Below are 26,027 nucleotides of genomic sequence, written 5' to 3'. Positions count from 1 at the left end.
TGTCTGATGTTTCTTCCAGTCTTGGTACCCTGGCATCATGTTCATGTTGCTACATGCCTCAATCTCAAGCTTCCCTGCCCTGTGATATTAAATGCAGGTTATGTATGCTGAAATAAAAAAAGAAAAAAGGTTTCTTCCTTGAAGGTGTAATTTATAGAGGAAGTGGTTTGCAAATCTTAGAAAATCCTTGAAAAACAAAAATACTTTGCTGTACATAATATTTCATGGATTTAGTTAAGAATAAAAAGTGGCTTTGTGTGAGCCCTTTCAGGATTCAAATAGGAACCTCATGCTGGAAAGCTTACTTTCATGTACTTTTCAGTTGCCTCCAGCTGTAGGCTCTACAAGCATTGTGTACCACAACCATTGATTCTTATGATCATAATTTAAAAGTTGGAGAGGGGAAAACAAAGTCAAGTGGTTTCATTCATCAAAGTAACACTGCATTAACTTTCACACCACTTCAGTTACCATTTTAAATAGTGAGGCAAGGGGTAGAAATTTTCTTAGGAGGAAATACAGAACAATCCACACAGAACTCCATGGGAGGCTGCAGCATGAAGGTTACAAGTGCTTGCTGGCCACTTAGAGACTGCAAATTCAGACCATAAATCTGGACAGTTCAGTGTCTGCACTGAGTTTGTGTATCGGACAAAACCAGGCTGTAGCTTTAACCTGGGCAGGTAGTGTTAGTTGGCATGAAAAAGTGGTACTCCTGCTAAAGAGAAAGTAAGCTGGAATCCTTCTGGGATGCTTTTGTTTCAGGCACATAGTAATGGTGTTGGACCATGTAGTTAGTGCTGAGGAGAGAATTTGGGCTCTGGGTAGTGCTGGGATGAGTTCATTAAGGGATTTCAGAGCAGATGGTTGTGTTAGATCTTTTGTCTTAAGTTTCTTAGAAACGAGTCTGAAGAAACTGTTCCCTCTGATCTTTTCCCCTCTGTCAGTCCCCAAGTGCCACTTACACATATAAAGTGCATTTTTCACAAGTAAAGGATCTTTCCTACTTTCTCCACTTGATGCGTTTACAGTTAGGGTTCAGTTCTGAGTAGCCTTAAGCAAGGTGGAGCAAAACTGTTGCTACAAACAGTGAAGGGATGTGCCTCAGGTTCCTCTGGTGGAAGTGTTTGGTTAATCTTTTTCAGTAACAGTAATTCCAAGATGTTCCTTGTGACAGAAGTATTAATTCTATACCTACTATGTTGAGGGGAGGAATTTTGTTCTTTACTCAAGCTTTTAATGAAATTGGGGTTTTGAGATTTTTACCTTTTTTTTATTATTATTTATTTATTTATTTATGGTACCTAGATTGAACTCAGGGTGGGGAGTAAGTGTGAGGAACTACCCTAAGTTAGCAGTTCATATGTTACTGAAATGAGAATCTACAATTCTATTTTTAAAAATACTTACGGCTGGGGAAAATAAAGTGTGAACATGATGGCTTTAAGAACATAACTTCTGCTTACTTGAAGAAATCCTGGATACAGTAAAGAACTCCTGTTGCTCGGCTTTTCTGATTTTACTATTGGACGCTATATTGAAGTCACTGTAACAAATGAAGAAGAACTACTAATAGCACCTGTGGAACCATTTTCTCCACGAAAGCCTAAAAGTGTTCCAGAATCTCAGCCAAGGAAGATAACAGTGGTTGCACCTAAATACAGAAGGTACTATGAATTAGAGCAAAAAAAATAACATTTACCTAATACTGCTCTATTTGGTATTGCTGTATCTGTTTTGTAATGCTGACAAGGAAATGTGAAACTGGGAGAGTCTGTACATGTTTATCTTCTTTACAACATACATATATAATTGTGGACATTACTGATAGGTTGTTTTAGTAATGAAATGCTTGACTTCTTCATAGATTTGTCAAACAGGAGCTCTTTCTACTACATAATGTGGTGATAAGATAAACACTGTTGCATAGTAATCTATAAGTAACAATTATGTTATTAAGAAAAAAAGATGGAAAATCGGAAATAGTTTTCTGAAAGAGTTAGCTGCTTAACTCCTCAAGCAACTTTGACATCTATATCTGATAAATGTTTCCCATCTTTCATTCAGAGCTTTTCCTTCTGCAAATAAGTTTCCGTTATGCTTACAGTATTTGCTTAGGTATAAAAATATCCCTAAACTGAAAAAGCAGACACACAATGTTTTCAAATAATCTGTAATTGGAACACTTACCTTTCTTCCCAGTATAGCAAACTTCTCAATTGTCACTTTGAAGGAATAATTGGGTCTGTCGTGTGTGTGTGCGCTTTGGTTTTATAGCCTTGATGATATGGCATGTTAATTAGCTGTTTTTCACATGTGTAATTTGAGAAAGCTAAATGATATGTCATACATTTTTGTTTTAGAAATCACAGAAAGCACTTGCCAAGCTTTCTCCCACATTATACCATACCAGATGAGTTAAGAAAATGTGTGGAGCGGAAGTTAGACATACTGACCTTTCAGCCTCTCCTAGCAGAGGTATGCAAGTGTAGGTTTATATAAGAAAATGTATTTTATGTAACTGTGTGTGTTCAAGCTGGCCTTAATTTGACAAAAATGTGTAGCCCTTAGTGTAATAGAAGATGATGCAGTACTGTTACCAAGTAGACTTAAGACTTTAGTCTGTATCCTGTAACTTCCATGGGTTGCAGTAAGGTACAGAATCCAAGCTTACAAGAGCACAAAAAGGGTAAATGCAAAAAACTGAAAAGGGAGTAGAAGTACACTGGGGATGGGGGGGATATTACAGAAGCTGAACAAAGATTCCTCTTCACTCTCACTTTTTAGGCATCATTGGAAAGGAGTTTTTAAGTGTCAGAACAGTAGTCCAGCAGTTGCTTCATAGCAAACGAAAGCAGAAATTCTGAAGTTATTGCAATAACAGAGGATTCTTTTCTGGTTGTTCAAAACTTTTTTAAAAAAATCCTCAAATTTAAGTCCCTACAGCTTGTTCAAATTCTGCCCGCCAGTATAGCAATTTCAGAATACATAAAAAAAAAAAAAAAAAAAAAAAAAAAAAAAAAAAAAAAAAAAAACACCAAAACTGAGGTCTAACAAGAATATTACAGTGATTCCTTCTCCAAAACTTTGTCCTGATTTCTGGTAGAACATTGCTTCAACTCACTTTTTTTTTTTTTTTTTTTTTTTTTTTCCCTAACTTCTTAAGGATTTATAAACTGGGACTGATACTTAATTTTTCAAAAATGTGAAAGGGTATATTGTCTGCTTTCTAAACAGCTCACACAAAACCTGAGGTCACAGCATTAAGAGGGCAGGTTAGTGATCCTCTCAAAAAGAAGATAAAACTCTAATGTTTGAAATAATTTTATACTGAAAGCCTGCCATTAACGGTAACTTTTTTTAACTCTATCTTAAGTTCTGTCTGGTACTGGTGACTGTTTTAAGTATGCTCCAGAAAGCACTGCTTATTTGGCTTGTATTCGAGTGACAAGATACCAGAGAGCATTCTGTGCTATCAGTCATGGTTTAGGTAGAGCTTTGTCCTGTTGGAGAATACCTCTTCAGTGAGATGCATTAAGCTCTGAGGGAGAAAGTTCAGGTTCTTTCAGCGTGCCATAAGTTGTGTAATCATCAGCCAGGGCCAACACTGACATGACTGACTCTCTTCACTCATCTCTGCCCGGTGTACTTAGATTTTATGCTTTCTGCGATTGCTGAGCATAGAATTCAGTTTGTAGACTGCCCCTGAATTCAGAGGTTGAAACTGCCATTGTAGCAGGGAGAGACTTGGTTAACTCTGTAGCTGACTGGCTATTGTATCTGAGCTCCAAGGGCTATACTAATTCTGCTTTGACTACTGAGGGAGTTTAAACTATTAGCTAGCATATAGATACATGTATTTAGGTGCCTTAATTGGCAAACCAGTTGCTGTGCAGTCTGTCTTAAGAGTGTGTTTTGTCTAATGTTAAGAATAGTGGGTTCCACATCTTAGTGTAGAAGTTTCAACAATAATGTATACTGCTTTGTTTTTCAGCCTCTTAATCTAGATAATTATAAAGCAAACTTTTCTACTCTCTTGTGGCTTGAAGAGATCCATGCAGAAATGGAGATAAAAGACTTTAACATGAGTGGGGTTACTTTGAAAAGGAATGGGAACTTGTTAGTGTTGGAAGTGCCAGGAGTGGAAGAGGGCAGACCTCACCTGATTACAGGTAGTAATTGATGTGAGATAAAGCCAAATAGCATATTGATCAATATTTGCAGTGCAATACAAACTCCTTTTCTTATTCATTTGTTTAAAGAAGTCTTTCACACATTTGAACACAAAGTTATTAATCTAGGCTACTAGACAGGTGAGCTGCACTGTTAATGTCTCAGTGCGAGTCTTAGAGCAGCTGCTGTCTGAAGCAGCATTGCATGTCTGTTCTTATGCATGCTCCGATACTTTAGGATTTTTCATGTACAAAAATTGGTGGGGCTTTCAGCAAAAATAAACTGTGCAATATAGTAATAACTTAGACGACAATAGGTGTATCAAAAGCAAAAGCTGGGAAAGTAGTTAAAATTGAATTCAGAATCTCAATATAATATACAAGATACTGTTTCCAGGAGGCGTCAATATTAGGTGCCTTTTAAAATGTAATATACAACTGCATATGGCATTTCAGAACAGGTACTCACGGATACAGCAACTTTGCTGAAGTTAGTTAACATCTAGCATCCTGCAAATTCCTAGTTTAACCATGCAAAAGATGAAGAAATTAGGTGCTGCAGTGAGAATTTTACTATTCCTTGTAACAGTATGTTGCCTTTTAACTTTGTTTACAATTAGGTGATAAGGTGATACTGAAAAGTCGGGTCTACTCTGAGCATGTAATAGAGTACATTGCCTATATTACTGAGGTAAGCAAGGTTTATCTTCTATTGAAGATACTGTGGTCCACAGGTTTCAAAGGGGTTGCTGGCAATTCATGGAGTTACAGACTAGTCTAACCTGACTTTTGGGAAGATAGATTTGTTTTATCTACATTCTGAGTGGTAATTTTGTATTTTTATTGTATTTCTTGAAGACTTCGGCTTCCCTATTCTTTCTAGATTATAATCTTTACCTGCTCTGAAAGCACTCATAATCTAGATATGCAATATGTTGATAGCAGGTAAATCTAGGTGTTCTTTTTGGAGGTGATGGAGGGGTTCAGTGCTTTCAGAGGTGCTTCTTTGTGTTTAAAATACTTAACCTTCATCAGTAAACTGACTTTTTTATCTTCGCAACAGATATGTAATGAAGATGTTACTCTTAAATTTAATGCAGACTTTGAACAGGCTTACAACTTGGAACCCATGGATGTGGAATTTGTTCATTGCAGGTATTTTTATAAGTTTCCAAAAAGCTGCATTTAATGATTCTTCTAGTAAAGTGACTTTTAAAATATACATGACTGTCAGTTGATTGTTTTGGTAGATAACAGGTGGTAGAAGGAAATAATTAAGATCTTGCCAATTCTTTCACCTCTTTCCCTCAACACAACTTTGCCACTACATTCATTGGTAAAAGACTGCAACTGTAGTCACGATGTACAAAGCATTCTTGTCTTAAGCCTCTCTAAATGATTGCACTAATGCGAGGCAGTGAAATTGGGGGGGGGGGGGGTGAGGTGGGGTGTTTGGGGTTTTTTTCTTGCCTTTTTAAAGGAAAAAAATATACAAATATGGCTGCAAGACTATGCAAAAAAAAAAAATTGCTGATGTTAACCACCCATCCTTTTACACTTTTGTTTTATTCATGGGATGTTGTTATCTGTACAGAGTTGCTTAATATTCTTTGTAAAATCATCTTTGCAGAGAATTTCCTTGAAAGACTAAGTCTGGAACACAAGGCCGTCTTTGTCTCACTGAAGAGCTAGAGAATGTATCAGTGTTATTCATAGCAAACCTGTTGAATGACACTTCTGCAGCATATTTATCAATAGATGCTTCTTAAAAAAAAAAAAAAAAGATTTTGTATAAAACTATTTTTATATGCATTGGTGCATAGTAAAAAATACTGGATGCCTTGTAGGTGTATGCTGTTGTAGTTTATGGAAATGTAAGCTTTTACTTTAATCTACAAATCTGTATTCTGATAACAGGATTACTAGCAGGCGATGCCAGTTGGCAGTTGAGCAAGCTATCAGCCTGGGTGAAAAAGGTACACTTCAGTTGACTTAAGCTGTCTAGAGGAGTTTGTGGGGAGTCTTGTGTTGTATATTGCTTTCACATCAGGACATACGGAGAAGAATGCATTGTAGTTTGTTCTTAGAGGAGTTTTCTGCAAATTTAAAAACAAACAAACAAACAAACAAACAAAAACACAAAACACCACCACCAAAAAAACTCTCTGAATCTAGAGTAGGTGCCCTCAGAATGATTTCATCTGTTGGCCATCATAGGGGAGAGGAGTGGAAAGAAACTCTCGTGAACTGTTTGAGCCAATAAGAACTGTAGAAATCATACTGTTATAATAATAGCAAGTGAAATGGCAGTGTGTTGTGTTACTTTGGAATTTATTAAAAAACACTGATTTCCTGTTTTATGGTTGAGTAGAATGATCCATCTGAACTTCGCACAGGTCTTTACCGTTTTTACGTTAGTTTTGATAAACCAGTTCTAGCAACTCAGAGCAAGCGGATGTATCAGCAGTAATGTTAATCAGTGAAACATGCAAAGTGTTTGTGTGGCTTTCAAATTTCTCTACTTTCTCTTTCTCTTCTAAATTCGAAGTCTTATTTCCAGAAAGGCTTGTCTTAAAATCACCACAGGCTATCAAGACCCAGAATACTGCTGAGTATTGTGTTGTTGATGGTGGCTTTGAAGAATGTTCCCAGCAGGAAAGTAAGGTATCTATTCTGTAAATGTTCCTTAAAATGCTGAATACCTTTCAGATTGGTAACAGATACCTACTGTACATCTATCGTTAGAAAGGAATTGCATAATGGAATATCAAAGAATCAAAGTTGTATTCTGATGCTTTCTCATGACAGGAGTTTGTTTGCTGCCTGGGGACAGGGGAGTTTATGATAACTGATGCTATTAAGCTAACACTCCCATCTCAAATCTAAAGTGCTTATAAAAAAACCCTATATGATTATAATTGGAATTGTCAGATGCGCCTTAGACTAGTTCTCATAGCTAACTGTTGAGTATAGATACTTAAGTCCTGTCACTGTGGCAGGAAACAATTTTATGATAGAAGGTAATCATCCTGTTCTGAGTAGATTTACTCAGGTTTCTTAACTGCCAGTTAAATTATATGGAGAAAATATAGAAATCTGTCTTAAAAAGGACTTCAGAAGGTTACCTAGTCCTCCATTTTATTTGAAGCAGCACTGTCACTAATAGTAAATCAAGTTAGCTTGGGGGGCTGGGGAGGATGTTTCTTTATTTTTGTCTAGAGGTTCCGCAGCCTCTGCATAACCTGTGCTTCGCCACCTTTCCACTCAAGATTTTTTTCTAATTCCCAGTATGAATCTTCCACCTGCAGCTTGTGAATGTGGTCCATTGTTATATGTGACTACAAAGAAGAGTTTGTCTCATTTTTTTTGTAACTCTGATTTAAGGCATCATGGCTATTAGACTGCCTCTTTACCTCCTCATGGCCAAACTAAATCCAAGCTCTCTCAGACTCTCCAGTTCATAACAAGAACATGTTATTGGCTCGTATACATTTCTAGCATCCACAGTAACCCAAAATCCTGAAAAGGGCCTGAGGATTACTACTCAGCCAGTGTGTTCCCAGCCTGTCTTGGTTCCCACAGTTATTCAGTCCCAGGTGTGGAGCTTTTGACTTCTTACTGAATTTCATGAGTTTTCTGTTGGTTCTGTTGCCAAGTTTCTCATGGTCCCTCTGAACTGAAGATGCACCATCAGGCATTTGAGGTATGACTCCTGAGTTTATGTTGTCTGCAAATTTGTTCAAGGTGTTATTTGGTCTCATCCTAGTCATTGATGAAGATACTGAATGATATTCGTCCCCACAGCAACCCTGGGGTTCTTAGCTTTTGACCAGCTTCCAGCTGAGTATCAAACTATAGTTCAGTCAATTTTCAACTTGTCTAAGTGTCTGTTGATCTGGCTAATATGTCCTCAGGCCACAAATAAGAACGATGTGGCAAGTAAACCATTTCAGAAGCCTTGCTGAGGTAAAGGAGCATTATAATGACTGCTTTTCTTTTGTCTATATAATAGTCTGTCCACATAATCGTCTCTTCATCATAGAGGAAAATCAGGTTGGTCATGAAAGGTCTGCCCCTTGGTTTAGCCACGTTGACTATTCCTGGTCACCCTTTTTTCCAATCATGTGAGGGACATGGAATCCAGAAGGATGTGCTCCATGATATTCTCAGGGACTGGAGCAAGGCTGATGAGCTATAGTTCCCCAGGTCTTCCTTGTCCATCTTAAATTGGAGAAATTAGCTTTTTCCTGCTGTTAGAGACATTCCCTGGCTTGCCTTATTTTGTATTGTAGATAACAGGCAGCAGTGTCCACAATCGTATTGGCATGGTGAATCACAGCTACCCTATCCAGTGCCTCTATGCAGTTTGTAGCATGGTCTTCCCGTTCTGTTACTTGTCCCTTTCCTTCCCGCACTGTTACTTTGCACAGGAGTCTGGAGGCCTGCATGTGAGGCAGAAAGGACATTGAGTTCTTTCTCATATCATCCATCAATAAATTGTCTTCTCTTGTCCATCTGTGAGCCTCCATGATCCTTCAACTGTCTTCCACCACCACATTTGCTAAATCCCTTCTTGTTACTCTGTTCTTGCCGCATTTTAGCTTCAGCTGTACTTTGATCTCTTTGGCCTTTCTGATTTTGTCCAACTGTCCAGTGTTTTTGTATTTTCCCTGTCCTCGTTTCTGCTTGTAATAAGCTTTTTATAAATTCATAAAGAAGCTACAAGCTGAGCTAAGCAAGCCTTCTACTGAAATTCCTGATCTTGTGCAACAGCATGTTTGCTTATGATATCTCAATAAGCAACTTTTAGCTCTCCTGCGTGTCTTTTTCCCCACATGGTAGCTTCCCAGCTTGCCTGGTGATTTCTTACAGAAACTGAGGTTTGCTCGAGAAGGGCCAGAGTTCCGACTCCCCTGCTTTACCTTCTTAGCCTTCCTCCAACCTTGCAATCTCTGCAACAAAAGCTGGTATGTGGATGCATGCTCTTTCCTGTATATGAGCAGCAAGTCTAGTAGAGTGTTATTTCTGATCAGTATGCTGGTCATTTACATTAGGAAGCTGTCACCAACTCATCTAGAAATTCTGGACATTTCTTGGGTGAATTGCAACAGGTGTGTGAATGACTGAAATCTCCAGGAAGCTGCATGACCTGTGGTCAGGACACTGATGGCGGTTGTTTGTCAGAAGTCTCATCCATGTTGTCTTCCTTCTGGCAGGGATTTGTTACAGACCACCAGATGATATTGCTGCTGTTCCATCCTCCTGGGATAACAACTCAGATATGTCTCTGGTTTTGCAATTCATAGTGTGCAGTCAAGGAGCTCCTGCACATAGACCCAGAGCCGTGCTGGTGAGAGCAGCAGCACAGCTGGTTATTGTTTTGCAAAATGCCTGCTTCTACTGAGGCCTTTCTGTTTGACTAGAAGGATGGTGGAGAACATCACCTGGACCCCTCGTGCTCACCCCAGAGCTATATGATCCTCCCCTTGATCTATTCAAGGTGTCACTAGTACCCACATGGGTAAGCAGCAAAGGGAGTAGTCAGAAGGACTAGATGAGCCTTGCAGTCTTTCCATGACATCATGGCTCTGGGGAAGCAGGAAACATCTCTGGATGATACCTCTGTCCTGTATAAGGAAGAGTAATCAACCTCTAACACTCCTCAATTCACTGGATTAGGATCAGTATTATTAAGATGAGTGAGGCATCTGGTCCAGAACCTTGCAAACACCACATTCCCTACAAGCAGTTTTCTCCCATGCTGCAATCTGAAAGAGGTATCATCTTGCTTAGTGGTATGGAATGTGAATGTTAGCTTTTGTGGAAGGAAACAAGTTATTCAGCTATGGCTTCAAAATCCTTATCTCGGCCTGCAAAGTATTTGTGAAATAAATGTTTAATGTTAACATAAGCCAGACTTTTAGAAATCTTAAATTCAAGGTGGGAATTCCTAGCACCTTCTTCTACTACTCTGTCTTTGTCTTCACAGTAGATACTCTACTTAATGGGATAATGCTATTTAATGGGGAAAAAACTAAAAACTAGCACCTTCAAAAGTGTTAGTGAAGACAGTTGCGTGTCATCTGAAGGTTATAAATGCATTTATCTTCACTTGCTGTTTTCAGGTCAATAAACTGCAGAACAAACAGGCAAAATGCGTGGCATCAAGGGAGGTGAACGTACCAGATATGATGAGAGTAGCTGCGCAAACAAGCCAACTTGGTATACTTCTAATACTTTATATTCAAGTATAGACAGTTCAGGATTGCAATCATTTCAGTAAACCAGGGCTGAGTAAGATACCTTTTAGATGTCCTCATGCTCTGTCTTTTAAAGACAAATTCTAGAACAGTACTAGCAGGAAGTTTCTTTGGAGTCTTTCTGTGGATTACTTAAACATCTCCAGTTCGTAGAATCCTAGAATGGTTTGGGTTGGAAGGGACCTTAAAGATCATCTAGTTCCAGCCCTGCTGCCATAGGGGGGGTTGCTCAAAACCCTATCCAACCTGTCTTGAACACTTGCAGGGAGGGAGCAGCAAACATCATGTGATATATTTTGTACTCGATAAATTATCATTTCCCAGTCATTTACTGGAAAGTTTTTGGTCATGTTCAAAGTTTCCAATTTGTTACTGGGATGCTGTGTCTTATCCTTGGGATAGCTACTTTGGTGAAGATGCTGAAACTTCAGAAAAGTTTTCAGAAAGCCCAGATCATTCTTATGCTTTTCTGGAAAGCGTGAATTTAGGTAGCAGTGTACTTAATTGCCAAAAAGGGTGATTTTATCACTTTGTAGCAATAAAGAAATATGGAATGGATTACCTAGAATGCACTTCTGTCCAAGGGTTAATAAGATTCTGCTGTGGAAAGTTAAAGCTAGACTAACTCAGACAGAATTAAGAAAAAAATTTCAGTAGTTGTGACTTACTACTGGTCATCTAGTACTGGTACTATCCCTGAAGTACCAGTTACTGTAAGTTACTGAAATTTTGCTATTCTAGGACAAAAAAGTGAGCTTGATGCTAAAATTACTGAATAGAGTTTTTACAGATTGTTGGTTTACATAATCGTAGTCCTTTCCTGGCCTTCAATTTCATTAAAGATGCAATACACTTCTGAAACAGTAATGGCTTCTTTTCTACATGCTACTCTATGAAATCAGAATTTTTGAGAATGTTACCACATAAGGAAAATGAAAAATTTTTGAAGCATAATGTGAATTGGTTAATTGCTTTAATCTATGGAAGTTAAAAATATTTATGTGGCATTCTAATATACGCTTATCTTGATTATAGTTGGTGAAACTGTGACGCTTAAACAGAGAGCTGGTGAATTTTTCAATCCTATGCTGAATGAGCGACAGAAACTGGCAGTGAAAAGGATACTGAGTGGCGAATGTCGTCCAACACCTTATGTTCTCTTTGGACCACCAGGAACTGGAAAAACATTAACAGTAATTGAAGCTATTTTACAGGTAATGGTGGGTGACAAATCAGTCATCTCTAATCTTTTCAGTGTTGGAACACTTACAGTAATTCTGTAAGTACCATCATATTATTTCCCAAGGAGTTTTCAAAATACTCTTTTTAAGATCATTTTCTGTAGCTCCATGAAAGAGGAAGGATCTTGATATGGATTTAACAGAATTCTTGAATGGCTTATTTTCAAGTCTTCTTGTCTTTTGTCTTTAAAGCTTTAATGAACAGTATCTAACTTGTGATTCCAGTAGTGCATAATATATTAATGAAGCACAGGTATACATTAATATGATAACCATTAATTCTGCTATTGGTACACTCAGTTTAAGAGTACTTAGTCATGACTGTCAAGGCTAGTGTTCTTGAACTGCGAAAGGATGGATGAATATAACATGTATGCAAAACTCTTCTGGATTCTGTTTTCAGTAAAATAAAACGGGCATGTTTGAGCTGTTGCTACTTCTCTAAATAACATGTTTTTCTAATGTCCATCTTCTTTAATGTAGATACATTATACTCTACCAGATAGTCGAATTTTGGTTTGTGCGCCATCAAATGCTGCAACAGATCTGATTTGCTTGCGGCTGCATCAAAGCAATCTGTTAAAACCGGGAGCTATGGTCCGAGTTAATGCTAGCTTCAGGTCAGAAGAGGTAAATGTTATAGATAGCTGCCAGTTAATATTTTCATTTCAATATTTTGATCTTAAAATACTGGTTTAGTAATGTAACTGTCAGTGGTTATTAGGCTGGTTAGGCTTGTTTAGAATCCAAAGTAGGAACATATTACTTCAGCTTTTCCAGAAGATTAACTGGAAAAAGTTGATCATAGTCATTAATTTGATTGTATGAGCATAGAATCTTAACCTCTCTCCTGCAGCGCTTAACTCCACAAGCAGCACATACAATATCGGTGGGGTTTTTAATGTGGTAAGATGCTTTGACTCACAAAGCAATCCTAAAATCTGTTACTGAAGTCAAGCCTTTGTCTCCAGATTAAGACTACTTACGCAGAGAATTAAGTAAGTAGGATTGTCATCTTTATACTGTACATGCACATTGTATGTGCACTTTATATATTTTTATATACCTGTATATATTTATATACATGTGTATGAAACATCCATATGTTCAACTTTGATCCTTACAATAAAGAAAACACAGATGTCTTGCATATGTACTACTTTGTTTAGGCAAATTAATGAAGAATTCATTTTGCTGTATGAATGGGTCTAAATCTTGAGTGTTTTGCTCAGCTTCTAAAATAGTTTTCAGTGAGCTTTTTCATTCAAATTAAAATGTTTAGTTTTAGAGCGGCATTTTGTTTTACAAAATACCTTTTTGTTTCTGCAGCAAATTGATGACATAGTGAAACCGTACTGCAAAGATGGTGATGATATTCGGAAAGCATCGTGGTTCAGGATAATAATTACCACATGCAGCAGTGCAGGATTGTTTTATCAAACAGAAATACGGTAGAGTACTGTAGATTGGAATATCATTGAGATAGCTGGATGCTATAAAACCCAGAGTTTTTAGATACCCAGCTGTTTTAATACAGTTTATTGCATGTGCCTCTATTTTGAAATTGTCTTCCTAGCAAACCACTTGGTTTTAGTAACGTTTCAGCAGAGACTTTCTCCATGGTAATTTAAGAATTATCTTGAATAATGTTAAAAATTTTCGACACAATAACTTCTCCTCCAGTACCAGTGGAAGCCTTGGAAATTATATTGCTGTTGACAATCCTTTTGGCTCAAAAGGATTGTCACATTAAAAATTACGCTGTATTTGATTTTTATCAAGTCACCTTTACTAACTGTAAGCAACCACTATGTCAAGTGCTGTTAACTAAAGATTCCTCTGGTTTTGATTTTTGACTTTGTAGAAGGATACTCTGGAGCCTAACTGGCTTGAGTTGTTTGGTTGAAACAAAGCCTGGGGATTGTCTTTGCTACACCAAGTGCATTGTTCTAATTAAATAGCTGAAGGAAACTGAGAACAAGGAAAGCTTTTCTAAGTGTCTTAACCTTGGTATAAACAATGCTTTAAATAAGGTAATCAGTGGTTGTGTGTATTGGAGTATGTAAGCGAAATCAAAGATGACAAAGTTACTGGGTGGTTTTTTCTATATTCCGTGTTGAAAATATCCATCTTTGCTCTGTGTGTGTGGAGTTGCCTGGCACACTTGACAAGGAAGTTAACAGAATTGCTGAGGTCAACCACAGGGTGGCAGAATGAACTAATCTGAAAACAGCCCTGGTTTGGGTTCATGTTATTTAATTCTAGGCTTGGACACTTCACTCATGTGATTCTGGACGAGGCAGGGCAAGCAAGTGAACCAGAGAGCCTGATTCCTATTGGGTTGATTTCAGAAGCTAATGGACAGGTAGTTCTCTTAACATCATTTACTGAAAGGAAAAAAGTTTTCATTTACTGTTTTTATTTTTGTGAATGATGTAGAACACAAGCAGCCATTTCCTGGTAATGAGTATGGAATTCTGAGTACTTGTAACAAATCTTATTCGTGCAAAATATCCATTTCCCACACTTAGACGAGTTGTTTTATATCTAAAACAAGTCTACATTAGTACAGAGGATTCAGTGTGTGGAAGGTGTCAAAATAAAAATATGCTTTCTCAGCTTAAGACAACAATGTACTTCTGTCTTGGGCCTAACCCTTTTTCACAGAGTAGATGTTTGGAGGAAAGCAGAATGCTTGATATAAACTGACCTTTGAATTCCGAATTCTGAAGTGTGTATGTTGTTGCTGAAACTACGTTTTTTAAAGAACTGTTTTAATACAAGATGGATTTTTTTTTTAATTACATATACAGATAGTTCTTGTTGGAGATCCAAACCAGTTAGGGCCAGTAATAAAATCTAAAATTGCACTGACTTTTGGATTAAATATATCCTTGCTGGAAAGACTGACATCAAGAGAGATATATCTGAGAGATGAGGATGCTTTTAGTGCCTGTGGAGCATATAATCCTTTGTTGGTGAGTAAAACTACAGTTTTAATTAACTTTTTTGCATCTAAATCAAAAAAAGGAGAAACTGTGGTTCTTGCTGTTTCCTTACCACCTTTTTGCTCCTTGATGCTTAGTGATAAGTCTAGCTTGAGCATTAGTTCTCTAGGAAAGCTTGATTATTTTGAATATATACTGTCAATAGCAAGGCTGCTGAGCCCTCCAGCATGTTAAAACCCTTCTTTGAAGGCGTTCTCTATTATTCAGCAGAATAAGTCAAGTACGGTGCACAAAGCAAAATTCTAAATAATGGCTTAAAATTCCCTTCCATCTCTATTGTCCGCATTTACCATAACTTCATAACTTAATTTTCCACAAACGAACAAGTACAACTTCTACTTTTAACATAAAAAGACAAACAAAGCCTCCTCTTCTTTAAATATGAAGATCAATTTTGCAAACATCATGTTTCAGGAAGGGGAAAAAAGAAACTGTTCTTGTTTCTTTATCACCCCTTATTCTGAAGGATAGCTTCCCAAAACTCTCGTACAGTGAAGTACCTAAAGTCTATGCGTGAAGTGGCAGAGGTAGCATAGTACAGAAACAAGCACAGATGTTTCAGCTGCTTTAAATTATTGTCTGAATCTGAAATATAGGGCTAAAGTTAAACTTACTAAGATGCCTTCCCATTCTTACCGTAATATACTTTGAAGAATTAAACTGAGAGCAAAAGATGACTAGATGACCATGTAAGCAGAAGAGGGAAGAAATCTGATGGCAGACTTAAGGGGGAAAGCAGGGGTGTTTGGCCCTAGGCTGTAGGTTGGGTTCAGCCTACTAAAAACCTGTCATGCTTCCTCCTAAAATCTGTTATCGCAAATTTTCATTGTTGTCCTCCTTATACAATGCATAAGGAGAATTGGCATAGTGAGAGAGCAGGAAGTCTGAAGGCTTTAAGGATACCATTGGGCTTGAGTATCATACATTAGTCTTTTTACAGGACACAATTTTTTCAAGCTGATTATTACTTTCTGGAATGCGTCCTTAAGGCCATTCTTTCATTTAAGGACAAATATATTTCTGGTTTCTAAGGCCAGCTTCTATCAGCTATTCTGATGCTCCCCTTCTGCCTGTCAAGATTTCCTCAAAAAAACAGGTTACGTCCATGGAAACCCCATGAAAAGAATATGACTTTCTTAAAAAAAGAGCATGTGCCTATAGATCAAATGTTTTAAGAAACTGGAGAATGACTAATTAATCTAGCACATTCAGTTCTTTCTTCTTTTTTTTTTTTTTTTTTTCCTTTGGAGGGGAAAGAGATGGTCCTTCAAAAAACTGCTTTTATTTAGTATTTACTTATAGAAGATCACACCTGCAGTTTTTGCCTTTAATACAGTTCTTCAGCAGCTTTAGAAAAGCTAAATGCTAGAGGATGGTAAGGTAGTATCTGCTTGGGAGCTGTGTGCAGTGAAGTTTGATGAATAGTTGTCTGTTTCAGTTATGGATTTTGGTTTTTGTCTTTGCAGATCACAAAACTCGTAAAGAACTACAGGTCACATTCTGCATTGCTTGCCTTGCCATCTAAATTGTTTTATCATAAGGAGCTAGAAGTTTGTGCAGACGCTTCAGTAGTAGCTTCTTTGTTGCATTGGGGAAAATTGCCCAAGAAGGGATTTCCATTAATTTTTCATGGAATAAGGGTATGTAAAATGTTCATGTAGTGAAAGTGTGAATAAGGAGGCCTGATAAAAGTTTGGTGATGTTGTAGATGAGTTCTCTTTAGAATGAATTCTAGAAAGGATATGAAAAAAGAATAAACTTTCTTTTGCAATTAATGGGACTTCCTGACCATCTGGTTTTAGAAACAACTACTGAAGTCAAATGTTGCTAAAAACTTGAGCAGCTGCCCATTGAAGTGTATTGTGGAGACAATTTGATACAAATTTAAATTCATAGCAGATTGACCAAGACGGAGCTACAGTCAGCTGCCTTTAGATTGCTTTTGATGAGAGTTCATTACATTAGAATGAATACAAGCCTTTAAAACTAGAGGATTATTAAGGCTCAAGTAGGCAGGGGAAAAAATAGTACTTTGGGAAAAAAAGGTTTTCTTTAGTCTTTCAAGAAGTTTGTAAAAAGTTATAATATCGACTTGTTGCAGAGGCTTGGTTTTGAACTCCTCTACCTTGCACAAAAGCAAGATATGAACTTGCTAACACGTTATTGTGAGTTGAGATTTGACTCCTTTGTTGCACGCTTAAAGTACTGTCGTCATAAATTCTCTGGCTTAAAAAACAAAACAAAAACAAAACAAACAAACAAAAACAGTATAAAATGTTAGGTGATGCTTGTTCTTTGGAAAGGGTGTGTAGCAAAAAAAGAGAAATTATATATAACATCACTTTTTTTGCATTTAGGATGTATAAGAATAATCAGTTTAATAAATACATAGTCACTTCTGCGCCTGGTCTTCATCATCTCATTTCCTTTCCCCAATACAGGGTAGTGAAACACGTGAGGGTCACAGTCCTTCCTGGTTTAATCCAACTGAAGCAGTTCAAGTAATGCAGTACTGTTGCCACCTTGCTAAAAATGAAAGCGCTGTAGTGTCAGTGACTGATATTGGAGTGATTACACCATATCGTAAACAGGTATAATTGATGTCTAAGGACTTCAGAGTTGCTGTATTTCATCTTGTGGCTTTACATTGTGGCTGTGGTTTGTTAAAGCAGGGAGGCATATCTCAAAACTTCACTGTTGTGCATCATATTACAGAGTGTATTATTCAGTCATTAATGATGTTTCTATTGAAATCTAAATCTAGAGAAAGACAGCAGTAATAGCATTCTACTTTTGCTTTAAAAGTCAGGAAATTACTAAGGAAAGATCTGCTTGCAGTTTTGGAGACAGAAGCAGATTTTTCAGTTGTTGGGAGTAAAGAGTGCAAGTCAAGAATTCATTATCCAACAGCTGGAAGAGCAATCTGATTCTGTCACTTACTGTCTGCACTGAGGAGTGGAACAAAAGGGAAATGTGGTGAAGTAGGTGGCATGTCACCTTGTTATGGCTTTGAGGAGGCTAGAGGAATTGGGACTTCTTAGCTGTCCTGTAGTCAGACTTGAAGTTTGTGCTGCTATTTAAACCTGTAGAGAATGTTGAATGTCAACTTCAAATGCTGTGTTTTATTTTTAAAACTATTTATATTCAAGTCTGTTAAGTACACGGTGTCTGCTTTCATTTTAAAATGAAGATTAAATCTCCTTTCATTTCCAGAGGATGCTCTGGACAGTGTTTTCCTTGGTGTTCGCATCTCAGTATTCATGGCCTTGCATGCGTGGGCTGGGGGAGATGCTGAGGTGTGTGGAAAAGGCCAACCCCTTTTTGAAGAAATCTCACTTTTGCAAATTAGAGCTCTGCCTGTACTGATCCTACTGGTCAGGTGTATGCATCTGCCCATGTTTAGAGTTACTATTTATTTTTCAAATATTTATATATAGTATTGATGTGACGGAACCTCTTATACTCTCTAAAACATTTCACGTCATTTAATATGATTGTCCTTCGTCTGCCTATGATGCAAGACATGTACTAGTAATGTCCGCTTCAAGAAAGTCACCTTGTATTGCAGGAACGCTGATTAGAAAGTAGTCATTGACTGTAATCCTCAGTTTAGCCAAGCATGATTTCTTGGTAAATTTCTTGGAGCACGTAAGGTATAGTCTCCAAGCAGCTTTTAACAGATGGTAATATACTGATCCCACACATACCAGCATTCCAGTGCATGAGACTTCTTGTTCTCTTTGTCTTTTTGGGAGGATACTTAAGGTCACATCTCACCTCTGTCTTTCAGTCTGCATGATGCAGCTGGCAAGCAAAGGTGGAATCTCTGCAGTCTTCTTGAGGGGCTGGGGGAAGCTGCTTGCCCTACCACATCTGTGATAGGCATGGTTTTGGATGTAATGCACATTAGAAGAGGGTTTATGGATCTAAGTTGTTCTCATTAAAATCTGGATTATTAAACATCTGTTGATTTCTGTTTAAATGATGGTAGTGAGTACCTCAACTTCTAAGTTGTGTAATAAGTGTGATACTTCTCAGGAAAAGTTACTGGCTTAGTTTAAAACCTTACTAGTGGATGATGGCTAAGCTTGGTGTAGGCATTCCCTGTGACATCTCTGTGTTAAATCACATACTTGTACATGTATGTTTTCAGTTTTGAAGTAAACCACTCTCAGATGTAAAAATAAATTCCTTCAAACATGGGGTTTGTTTTTTTTTTTGGTAGGTGGAAAAAATTAGGTTTCTTCTGAGAAGTATTGATTTGGCAGACATTAAAGTTGGCACAGTAGAAGAGTTTCAAGGGCAGGAGTACATGGCTATCATCTTATCAACAGTATGTATATTTGTTGTGGTCCTATGGAGTTTTTGTATGTGTCTAATTCTCTAAGTTTCCTTTTTGATAGAGGGCTTTTAAAAGTGAAAAATAAAAATTTAAAAGCCATGTTTTTGTCAGTCTGTCACAGTATTTGAAAACAGAGCTTATTTTTAAGTTCATGGAAACAGTACAGCATCTGTGATTTTGAGGTAAACCTTAAACCTTTGTAGATACTCATGCTGAATTTATTTTAGAGTTTCACGTGGATAATGTACCTTTCACTTAAGTGTGCATAGGGAGAATGGAGACTGGATGCATTTTAAATATTAGAGACAACTGTGTAAATCACAGTATTAAAAAGTAATTGCTATTTGACTTATAAAAGCTGATGTAGGTTCTTACATTCTTTTTCACCTTCAGTTTGAGAATCATCAATGGTATACAGCTTAATGGTATACAGCTGACGACTTCCCAGACACCAACACTGACTGTGCCTAGAAGCTGAATACCCTGTATCACAACTTTATGTATTTTAATTATATTTATTTTTTTTGGTACGAGAGCACTTGATAGTCTTTTATCATTATCTTGCCCATTAAGTGCTGTGCTGGTTGTATTATGCAGATATTGTTAATGGTCTTTTCTAGGTGCTAGCTTTTTGAATCTGAAACTATCAAATGCCTTGAAGAAAGGGTCTGGGGGAAAAGAAATAATCCATGCTATGTTTCTACTTCAGCAGTACACTAGTCACAGGCCATCATTTTAACAGTACATCACCTCCTTGATTCAGAGTTGGTTTTGGTTGATGACTACTATGTAAATATGAAGGTATAGGGGCATAAACTGCGTCACTAGAGGTTTTTAGACAACCATGAAAATGCAGAGGTACTTAGTTTCACTCTCTGCAGTAAATGGGTCTTTCAGAAAAGTGCTGACAAAAGGGAGCATTCAGGAAATGTGGGAAGATGCGTGTTTGTGGATTTGTGCTGAGCCCATCCCTTGCATTTGACAAAGGGGGAAAGAAGGTTGTGTCACAGAGTACTGGGAGGGAGTTGCTGTTGTTATTTGGAAGCTGGCAGCCCTTCTCTCACCTTATGCAAACTTGATGACCAATATGCTCCAGCAGAGGTCTGTTTTTTCTGAAAGATCTCAGTGCACGTTATCTGCAGGCAACAGACAGAGATGTAGTCATAGTTTTCAGGCTAGTTTTCAGACTAGAGTGTGGAAGCCCTATCTGTAGCAGCTGAGACATCAGGCTTCAGAATACTCTGAGGTTGAGCTGAGGTTAGATGCAGACGTATGCCAGTTCCCTCTCTCTAAATGCTTGATATTACGCCAGTGCATGCACATATCCCTGGTATTTGAGTTCACATGAAAGCCCCATAAAGGGAAAAACTACAGGAGCTTATGTCCTTACTTTTCTGTCCTTTGTCTTAGCTCTTTTTCAAACTGGCAACCTGTCACAAGTGGGGTCCCCCAGGGATCGATATTCGGCCCAATGCTATTCAATATTTTAAGTGATCTGGATAATGGGATCAAGTGTAGCCTGATGAAGTTTGCAGGTGACACCAAACTGAGTGGGGAAGTAGACACTCTGGAAGGGAGAGCCAGCCTGCAGGAAGATCTGGATAGGCTGGAAGAGTGGGCTAACAAGAACCCTATGAAGTTTAACAAGGACAAGTGTAAGGTCTTGCACCTGGGAAAACATAACCCAGGAGTGCAGCTCACACTGGGATCCACCTGGCTAGAGAGCAGCTCCGTGGAAAGGGACCTGGGGGTCCTGGTGGACAGGAAGCTCAACATGAGTGAACAGGGTGCTGCTGCGGCCAAGAAGGCCAATAGGATGCTGGGTTGCATCAAAAAGGGCATCACCAGCAGAGATAAAGAAGTCATTATCCCACTCTACTCGGTGCTTGTCAGGCCACACCTGGAATACTGTGTACAGTTCTGGTCCCCATTGTACAAAAAAGATGTGGACAGGCTGGAGGGGGTCCAGAGAAGGGCCACCAAGATGATCAAGGGTCTGGGAAGCCTGCCATATGCAGACAGGCTGAGAGCGCTGGGTTTGTTCAGCCTTGAGAAAAGGAGGCTTAGAGGTGATCTCATCACCATGTACCAGTACTTAAAGGGGAGCTACGAAGAAGATGGAGACTCCCTTTTTACAAGGAGTCACATGGTGAGGACAAGGGGTGATGGGTACAAGTTACTCCCAGGGAGATTCCGATTGGACACAAGAGGAAAACTTTTCACAATGGGAACAGTCAATCATTGGAATAATCTCCCCAGGTGAGTGGTTGACTCTGCTACGCTGAACGTGTTTAAGACTCAGCTGGACATGGTGCTGGGCGATCTCGTCTAGATTGTGCAAATTCTTGCCTAGAAAGGTTGGACCAGATGATCCTCGAGGTCCCTTCCAACCTGGTATTCTATGATTCTCAGGCATGTAAGATTGTTGGCTGGGGCTCTTGACAGGAGACTTTTCTTTGTGCTTCTAAGGAGAAGTCGGTGTGGAGTCCAGTGTAAGCAGCAGCTGGTAAGTCAGCTGATAGCTACTGAGGCTTTTTGCAGATGGCTTCTGGCTACCAGAATATGTGATACCAATCCTTTATGTTCTGAGACAACATCCATCAGAAGTGCACTGTTGTAGGCACGCTGAACTCCTGGACAGAAGTAAAAATCTGTGCCAGATCAGTGGAAAAGACAGTCAGGAAACTTTAGAGAAAGGCTAACTTAAAACTTTGAACGTCAGCAAGTGATACCAGTTTAGTGTACGTGATTGTGTTCGGGGGTTTAGACTTTCTTTCGGTGGGCATTGTGGGGCCCTACACAGCTGTATTTCTACAGTGTGGAATTCAGTTCAGGATACAAAAAAGTCTGCATATGCTTGCTTTTTTCCAAATGGTAATGTGGTTTCGGTTCAGTAAGTTCCTAAGTAAAGATTTAAGTGTTTGCAACGTGGGGTTCCTGAGGTGTTTGTGACCCAAGATCCCTCAGGGCTGTTCAAGAATGTGTACAGTACAGGCAGAGCCAGTGTAGGTCTGAGTAATAGCATATAAGGCAAATTCATCAAAGGAGGAACTATAGACCGGGAATGTGTAGCTGAAGATATGACCGGTACTGGACTACTTTTAACATAGGATTCCAGGAGAGAGGAGGATAAAACAGCTATGTAAACAACTAAAGCACTGGAAGGCAGGGTGAATGCAGGGGTGGAGGAACAGTTGTTTTTTTGGGGGTTCTTTTGTGGCTCGGGGGAAGAGTTTGTGGGATTTTCTTGTTTGTGTTTTTTCCTGAGGGCAGTGGTACTATGCTTACTTTCTTTGTTCTGCATCATACCATAGCTTTTCAATCCAGCATTGTATCTCTCTTAAAGTAGTTCTAGGTATGTACTATGCTCCTATTTATAAGAACTAGTTCTTACGGTCATGACAATTTTCTTTTATCAAAGATGGGTTCAAATGTAGATTAAACAGATGTGAAATTTTAATGAGCAATAGTTATAGCACACTAGTTGCTCTGGCTGTTTTTTCTAAGCTAAGTCAAAGCACGCTGATAAGACTACTGAAGAAGGCTAGCAGAAAGACACACTGAATTGTCATTCAACTGTAGGAATTAAATACCAGCAGCTCTAGCATTTCTTCTATTGAAAAGATAAAATTACTGTTTTTTAGGAAGCAGTTTTCATATCTTCTGTTTCAAATTACAGTGGATAGTCCTGATGCTAAAATAAAACCAGTACACCATTCTCTTGAAATTGCTGAAGTTGCATTAGCAGCCTGTTGGAGAATAAGCCTTCTGTGGGAAAGCCAATGGTGGGAAATAGTTAGCTAGCTGAAATTTGGATTATGAAGTTAACTTGTGCATTGCTGACACTAAGCTGTGGATTGCTTCAGTAAGCAAATATTATGTTACAAGTTACATTATGGCTAGGTAAGTTGCCATTATTCCATTTCTAAAATTATCTATAATTATTTTTAGGTGCGATCTCATGAAGGCTTATTGGGTGATGATAAATACTGTTTGGGCTTTCTTGCTAACCCAAAGAGATTTAATGTAGCAATTACTAGAGCAAAAGCTTTGCTGATTGTCGTGGGAAATCCTCATGTTCTTGTGAAAGTAAGTTTTGGTTTTATATCTTCGAATTGCATGTGGTATTTTCCACAGTAAATGAATGATTTGGGGGGTAATCTGATGTGAGAGAACATGAGATTCTGTTAAGAATTGGTACGCTGTCCTCAGTCTGCATTTGGGAATATCTGAACTCCATAGGTTCCTATAAGTATGGACAGTTCAGGTACCCACACAGTAGACTTCCAAGCACAAAGGAAATTGTAATGCTGATCTGTGCATACAGGCTCCTACCTCCTTTCTCCCTAGAAGAGGTCAGAACCTCAATGCTGAAGTTTTCCAGCAGCCTGCAAGTCCAATAAGCATACTCTGAATAACCTTATGCAGTCAGATTCTTCACAAAATAGAGTTGTTTCACTTTTTAAATGGAGGGTGGTAGAAGCGATTGTTCCCAATTAATATAATGGCCTGCCAGGGAGGTGGCCTCCTTCTTGAACCCATGCATGGTCCTTCTATAGGAATAAGGTGGGATTTCCTTAATATCTGATAAGGTGTTAGATCTGACTTTCTGGATAAGAAGGAAAGCAGTATTCCAGAAATGGTCTGAATAGAAAGTTTATTCTCCCCACACCTACATGCAATAAATGTAATTTACAGCAGCTACAGGTGTCTTCCTCCCATGTTACACCATGTTTGCACCATTTGTAGAGTTCTGTTTCTGGAAAAGGTCCTATTAAATCTCCTGCATTCATGTACCATGTTAATTTGTTTGCAGATTCACTTCACAGAGCAGCATGATTTAAATGAAACATTAATCTTCTCTTGCAGGATCCCTGTTTTTGTGCACTGTTAGAATACAGTTTAATGAATAGAGTTTACGTAGGTTGTGACCTGCCTTCGGAGCTGGAAAGCCTGCAGAAGTGAGTGTCTGGGCTTCACTTTAACTTTGCTAGATATGGATCAGTTTACAATATTTTTAAAGCTAGTATCATTTGAAAGATTGATAAATACAACAACCTGTGATATCATAGTAGGATTTAATTTTGCTTTCCGAAGTACTGTAAGCATAATAACATGTAATATCACCATATATTCTCCCACCCTATAAGAAGAGTCTGAGCATTAAATATTAAATAAGAGCTGTTGTTGACTTTGGTATTTTACATATCCCCAAATGATGCATTACATATTTGATGACCATAAGGATTGGGGGGGGGGGGGGGGGGGTAGGGGAACTGTTTAAGATGACTTTACTGAATTAAAGAAATTTGCTTGAAGAATAATTTGAACATGTCCCTTCTAATAACACGTAATAAGTTGTTAAATGGGTATTATCTACTAGATGAAACTTTTTTTAATCAAAATTGTTCTTCATGGAAAGGTAAGCAAAATTTTTATCCTATTACCTTTAATTGACAGGTGTGACTAGTTTTTCAGTGTTCAAGATGCATTCAATCCTCATCTGTTCTGAAACAACAAATACTTAACAGAAATTCAGTCCTGAGCAAATCCAGCACCTTTTGTCCCCAGGGAAAGGCACGTGTTCTGAAATGGTTGGAAGTTTCTCCAAACAAGATTTTTAATACTTTTTTTTAAGAAGTGGAAAAAGTTGAAATTTAACAGTATAAAATAGTAGTGGCAACTTATTTGCTTTTTTGTTTAAAATGTATGTGGTTTTATGCCTCTGCATAGAACAGTATGCCTAAATCTATAACAGTATGCCTGAATCCTCTAAGCTTCAGAAGAAGCTTAATGAACTCTTATGTTAGCTTTTCTTTATTCTGTAGTTTTTTCAGCGTCTCAGTTGACTCAGACTTTGTAGTGCCTCCTAAAATTGGACTGTCCCAAGAACATATGTGTCTTGTAATTTTGTTATGGGAGTGTTACAGTAATATATCCACGATGTGAACTGGAATGATACATTAATATCTCCACTTGACTGATGTTGAGTATCTTAAGCCAAGCATGCTTAAAAACCCCACAGTTTTTAAGGCCTTTGTATACACAGCTGAGATCATACAGGATTTTCTTGGTTTTCCACTGCACTCCAGCTATCTGCTGTGGTGTATGGCAGAACAATGCCTCAAATGGTGGGTTAAAAGAAAATTAAAACCATATTTTGTGTTCCTACAAATACACTGTAAAATAAAGTATCTTGTTTTATTTTGCCAAAATTAAAAATAACTGATGGGTTAGCTGTATTCTTGCTATCAGCAGTCCCCTATTGAAAGATTGCCTGTTGAAGGACCTCTTGCTTCAGGATTGTATTACGACCTACCACATCTCACAAACCACTGTTTAGACCTACCACTGACTTACTGCCAACCTTGCTCTTTGTCGGTGTGCTCATGCTCTCTTCAGAGAACAGTGAAGAGATCGTAATGGAGATGGATGATGCTTACTTTACTGCAAGATATACTCCAGAACTTCTGATTTAGTATTTCTATGACCTCTGCATGGCAAAGTAGCAGAGGATTGATTATATTGTGTTACTTAATAGCTACAAGTTAATAATCTTATAACTATAATAGTTTGCATGTTGACATCAGTTTCTACAAAGATAAAAAACTACTTGATTTATTTTTAATATTGTGCTTTTATTACTCAGCAAAAGTCAAATGATAAATGCCTATTATCATACATGGTGTTTATTTTTCTAGAAGAGTTCTTAGTTTAAAGGGCAAGTACACATTTTTGAGGGAAGAAAAAAATCTTTCATCCAACAACTACATTTTGCCAGTGGAGAAACTCATATACTCTTTTCACTGATAACTATTCTTACTGTAACTCACATCATCCACAACTAAACTGTGGAAACCTTTTCCCTGAGTTACTAAGAATAGTCTCTGACAGTCTTAAAAAGTGCTTCCAGAGAAGTGCTTATGCCTCATGGAGATGGCTGCACAAAGCAAGCTTGCATTGTCTTTACGTTGAAGAATGGGGAGAAGAGGGATTTCGGTTCC

At 38.1% G+C, this 26,027-nt stretch overlaps 1 protein-coding gene across 1 annotated transcript in view; it reads left to right on the top strand.

Moving 5' to 3' along the window:
• Nucleotides 1–26,027, top strand: part of MOV10L1 (Mov10 like RNA helicase 1) — a gene marked incomplete at both ends in the record, with an annotated part of 48,636 nt that overhangs the window by 13,907 nt on the left and 8,702 nt on the right. Inside the window, 16 exons of the mRNA XM_082310219.1 lie at nucleotides 1,473–1,667; nucleotides 2,364–2,478; nucleotides 3,995–4,172; nucleotides 4,793–4,863; nucleotides 5,236–5,327; nucleotides 6,090–6,148; nucleotides 6,721–6,831; nucleotides 11,468–11,646; nucleotides 12,157–12,303; nucleotides 13,003–13,124; nucleotides 13,939–14,038; nucleotides 14,487–14,651; nucleotides 17,123–17,272; nucleotides 18,907–19,014; nucleotides 22,975–23,112; nucleotides 23,893–23,984. Of these exons, the coding sequence (XP_082166345.1) occupies nucleotides 1,473–1,667; nucleotides 2,364–2,478; nucleotides 3,995–4,172; nucleotides 4,793–4,863; nucleotides 5,236–5,327; nucleotides 6,090–6,148; nucleotides 6,721–6,831; nucleotides 11,468–11,646; nucleotides 12,157–12,303; nucleotides 13,003–13,124; nucleotides 13,939–14,038; nucleotides 14,487–14,651; nucleotides 17,123–17,272; nucleotides 18,907–19,014; nucleotides 22,975–23,112; nucleotides 23,893–23,984 (2,022 nt within the window). The remainder of the gene's footprint in view (nucleotides 1–1,472; nucleotides 1,668–2,363; nucleotides 2,479–3,994; nucleotides 4,173–4,792; nucleotides 4,864–5,235; nucleotides 5,328–6,089; nucleotides 6,149–6,720; nucleotides 6,832–11,467; nucleotides 11,647–12,156; nucleotides 12,304–13,002; nucleotides 13,125–13,938; nucleotides 14,039–14,486; nucleotides 14,652–17,122; nucleotides 17,273–18,906; nucleotides 19,015–22,974; nucleotides 23,113–23,892; nucleotides 23,985–26,027) is intronic.

Source organism: Platalea leucorodia, assembly GCF_965183815.1.
Source record: "Platalea leucorodia genome assembly, chromosome: 4".
Taxonomy (NCBI): Eukaryota; Metazoa; Chordata; class Aves; order Pelecaniformes; family Threskiornithidae; genus Platalea; species Platalea leucorodia.
This window is presented reverse-complemented; position numbering and strand designations above follow the sequence as displayed.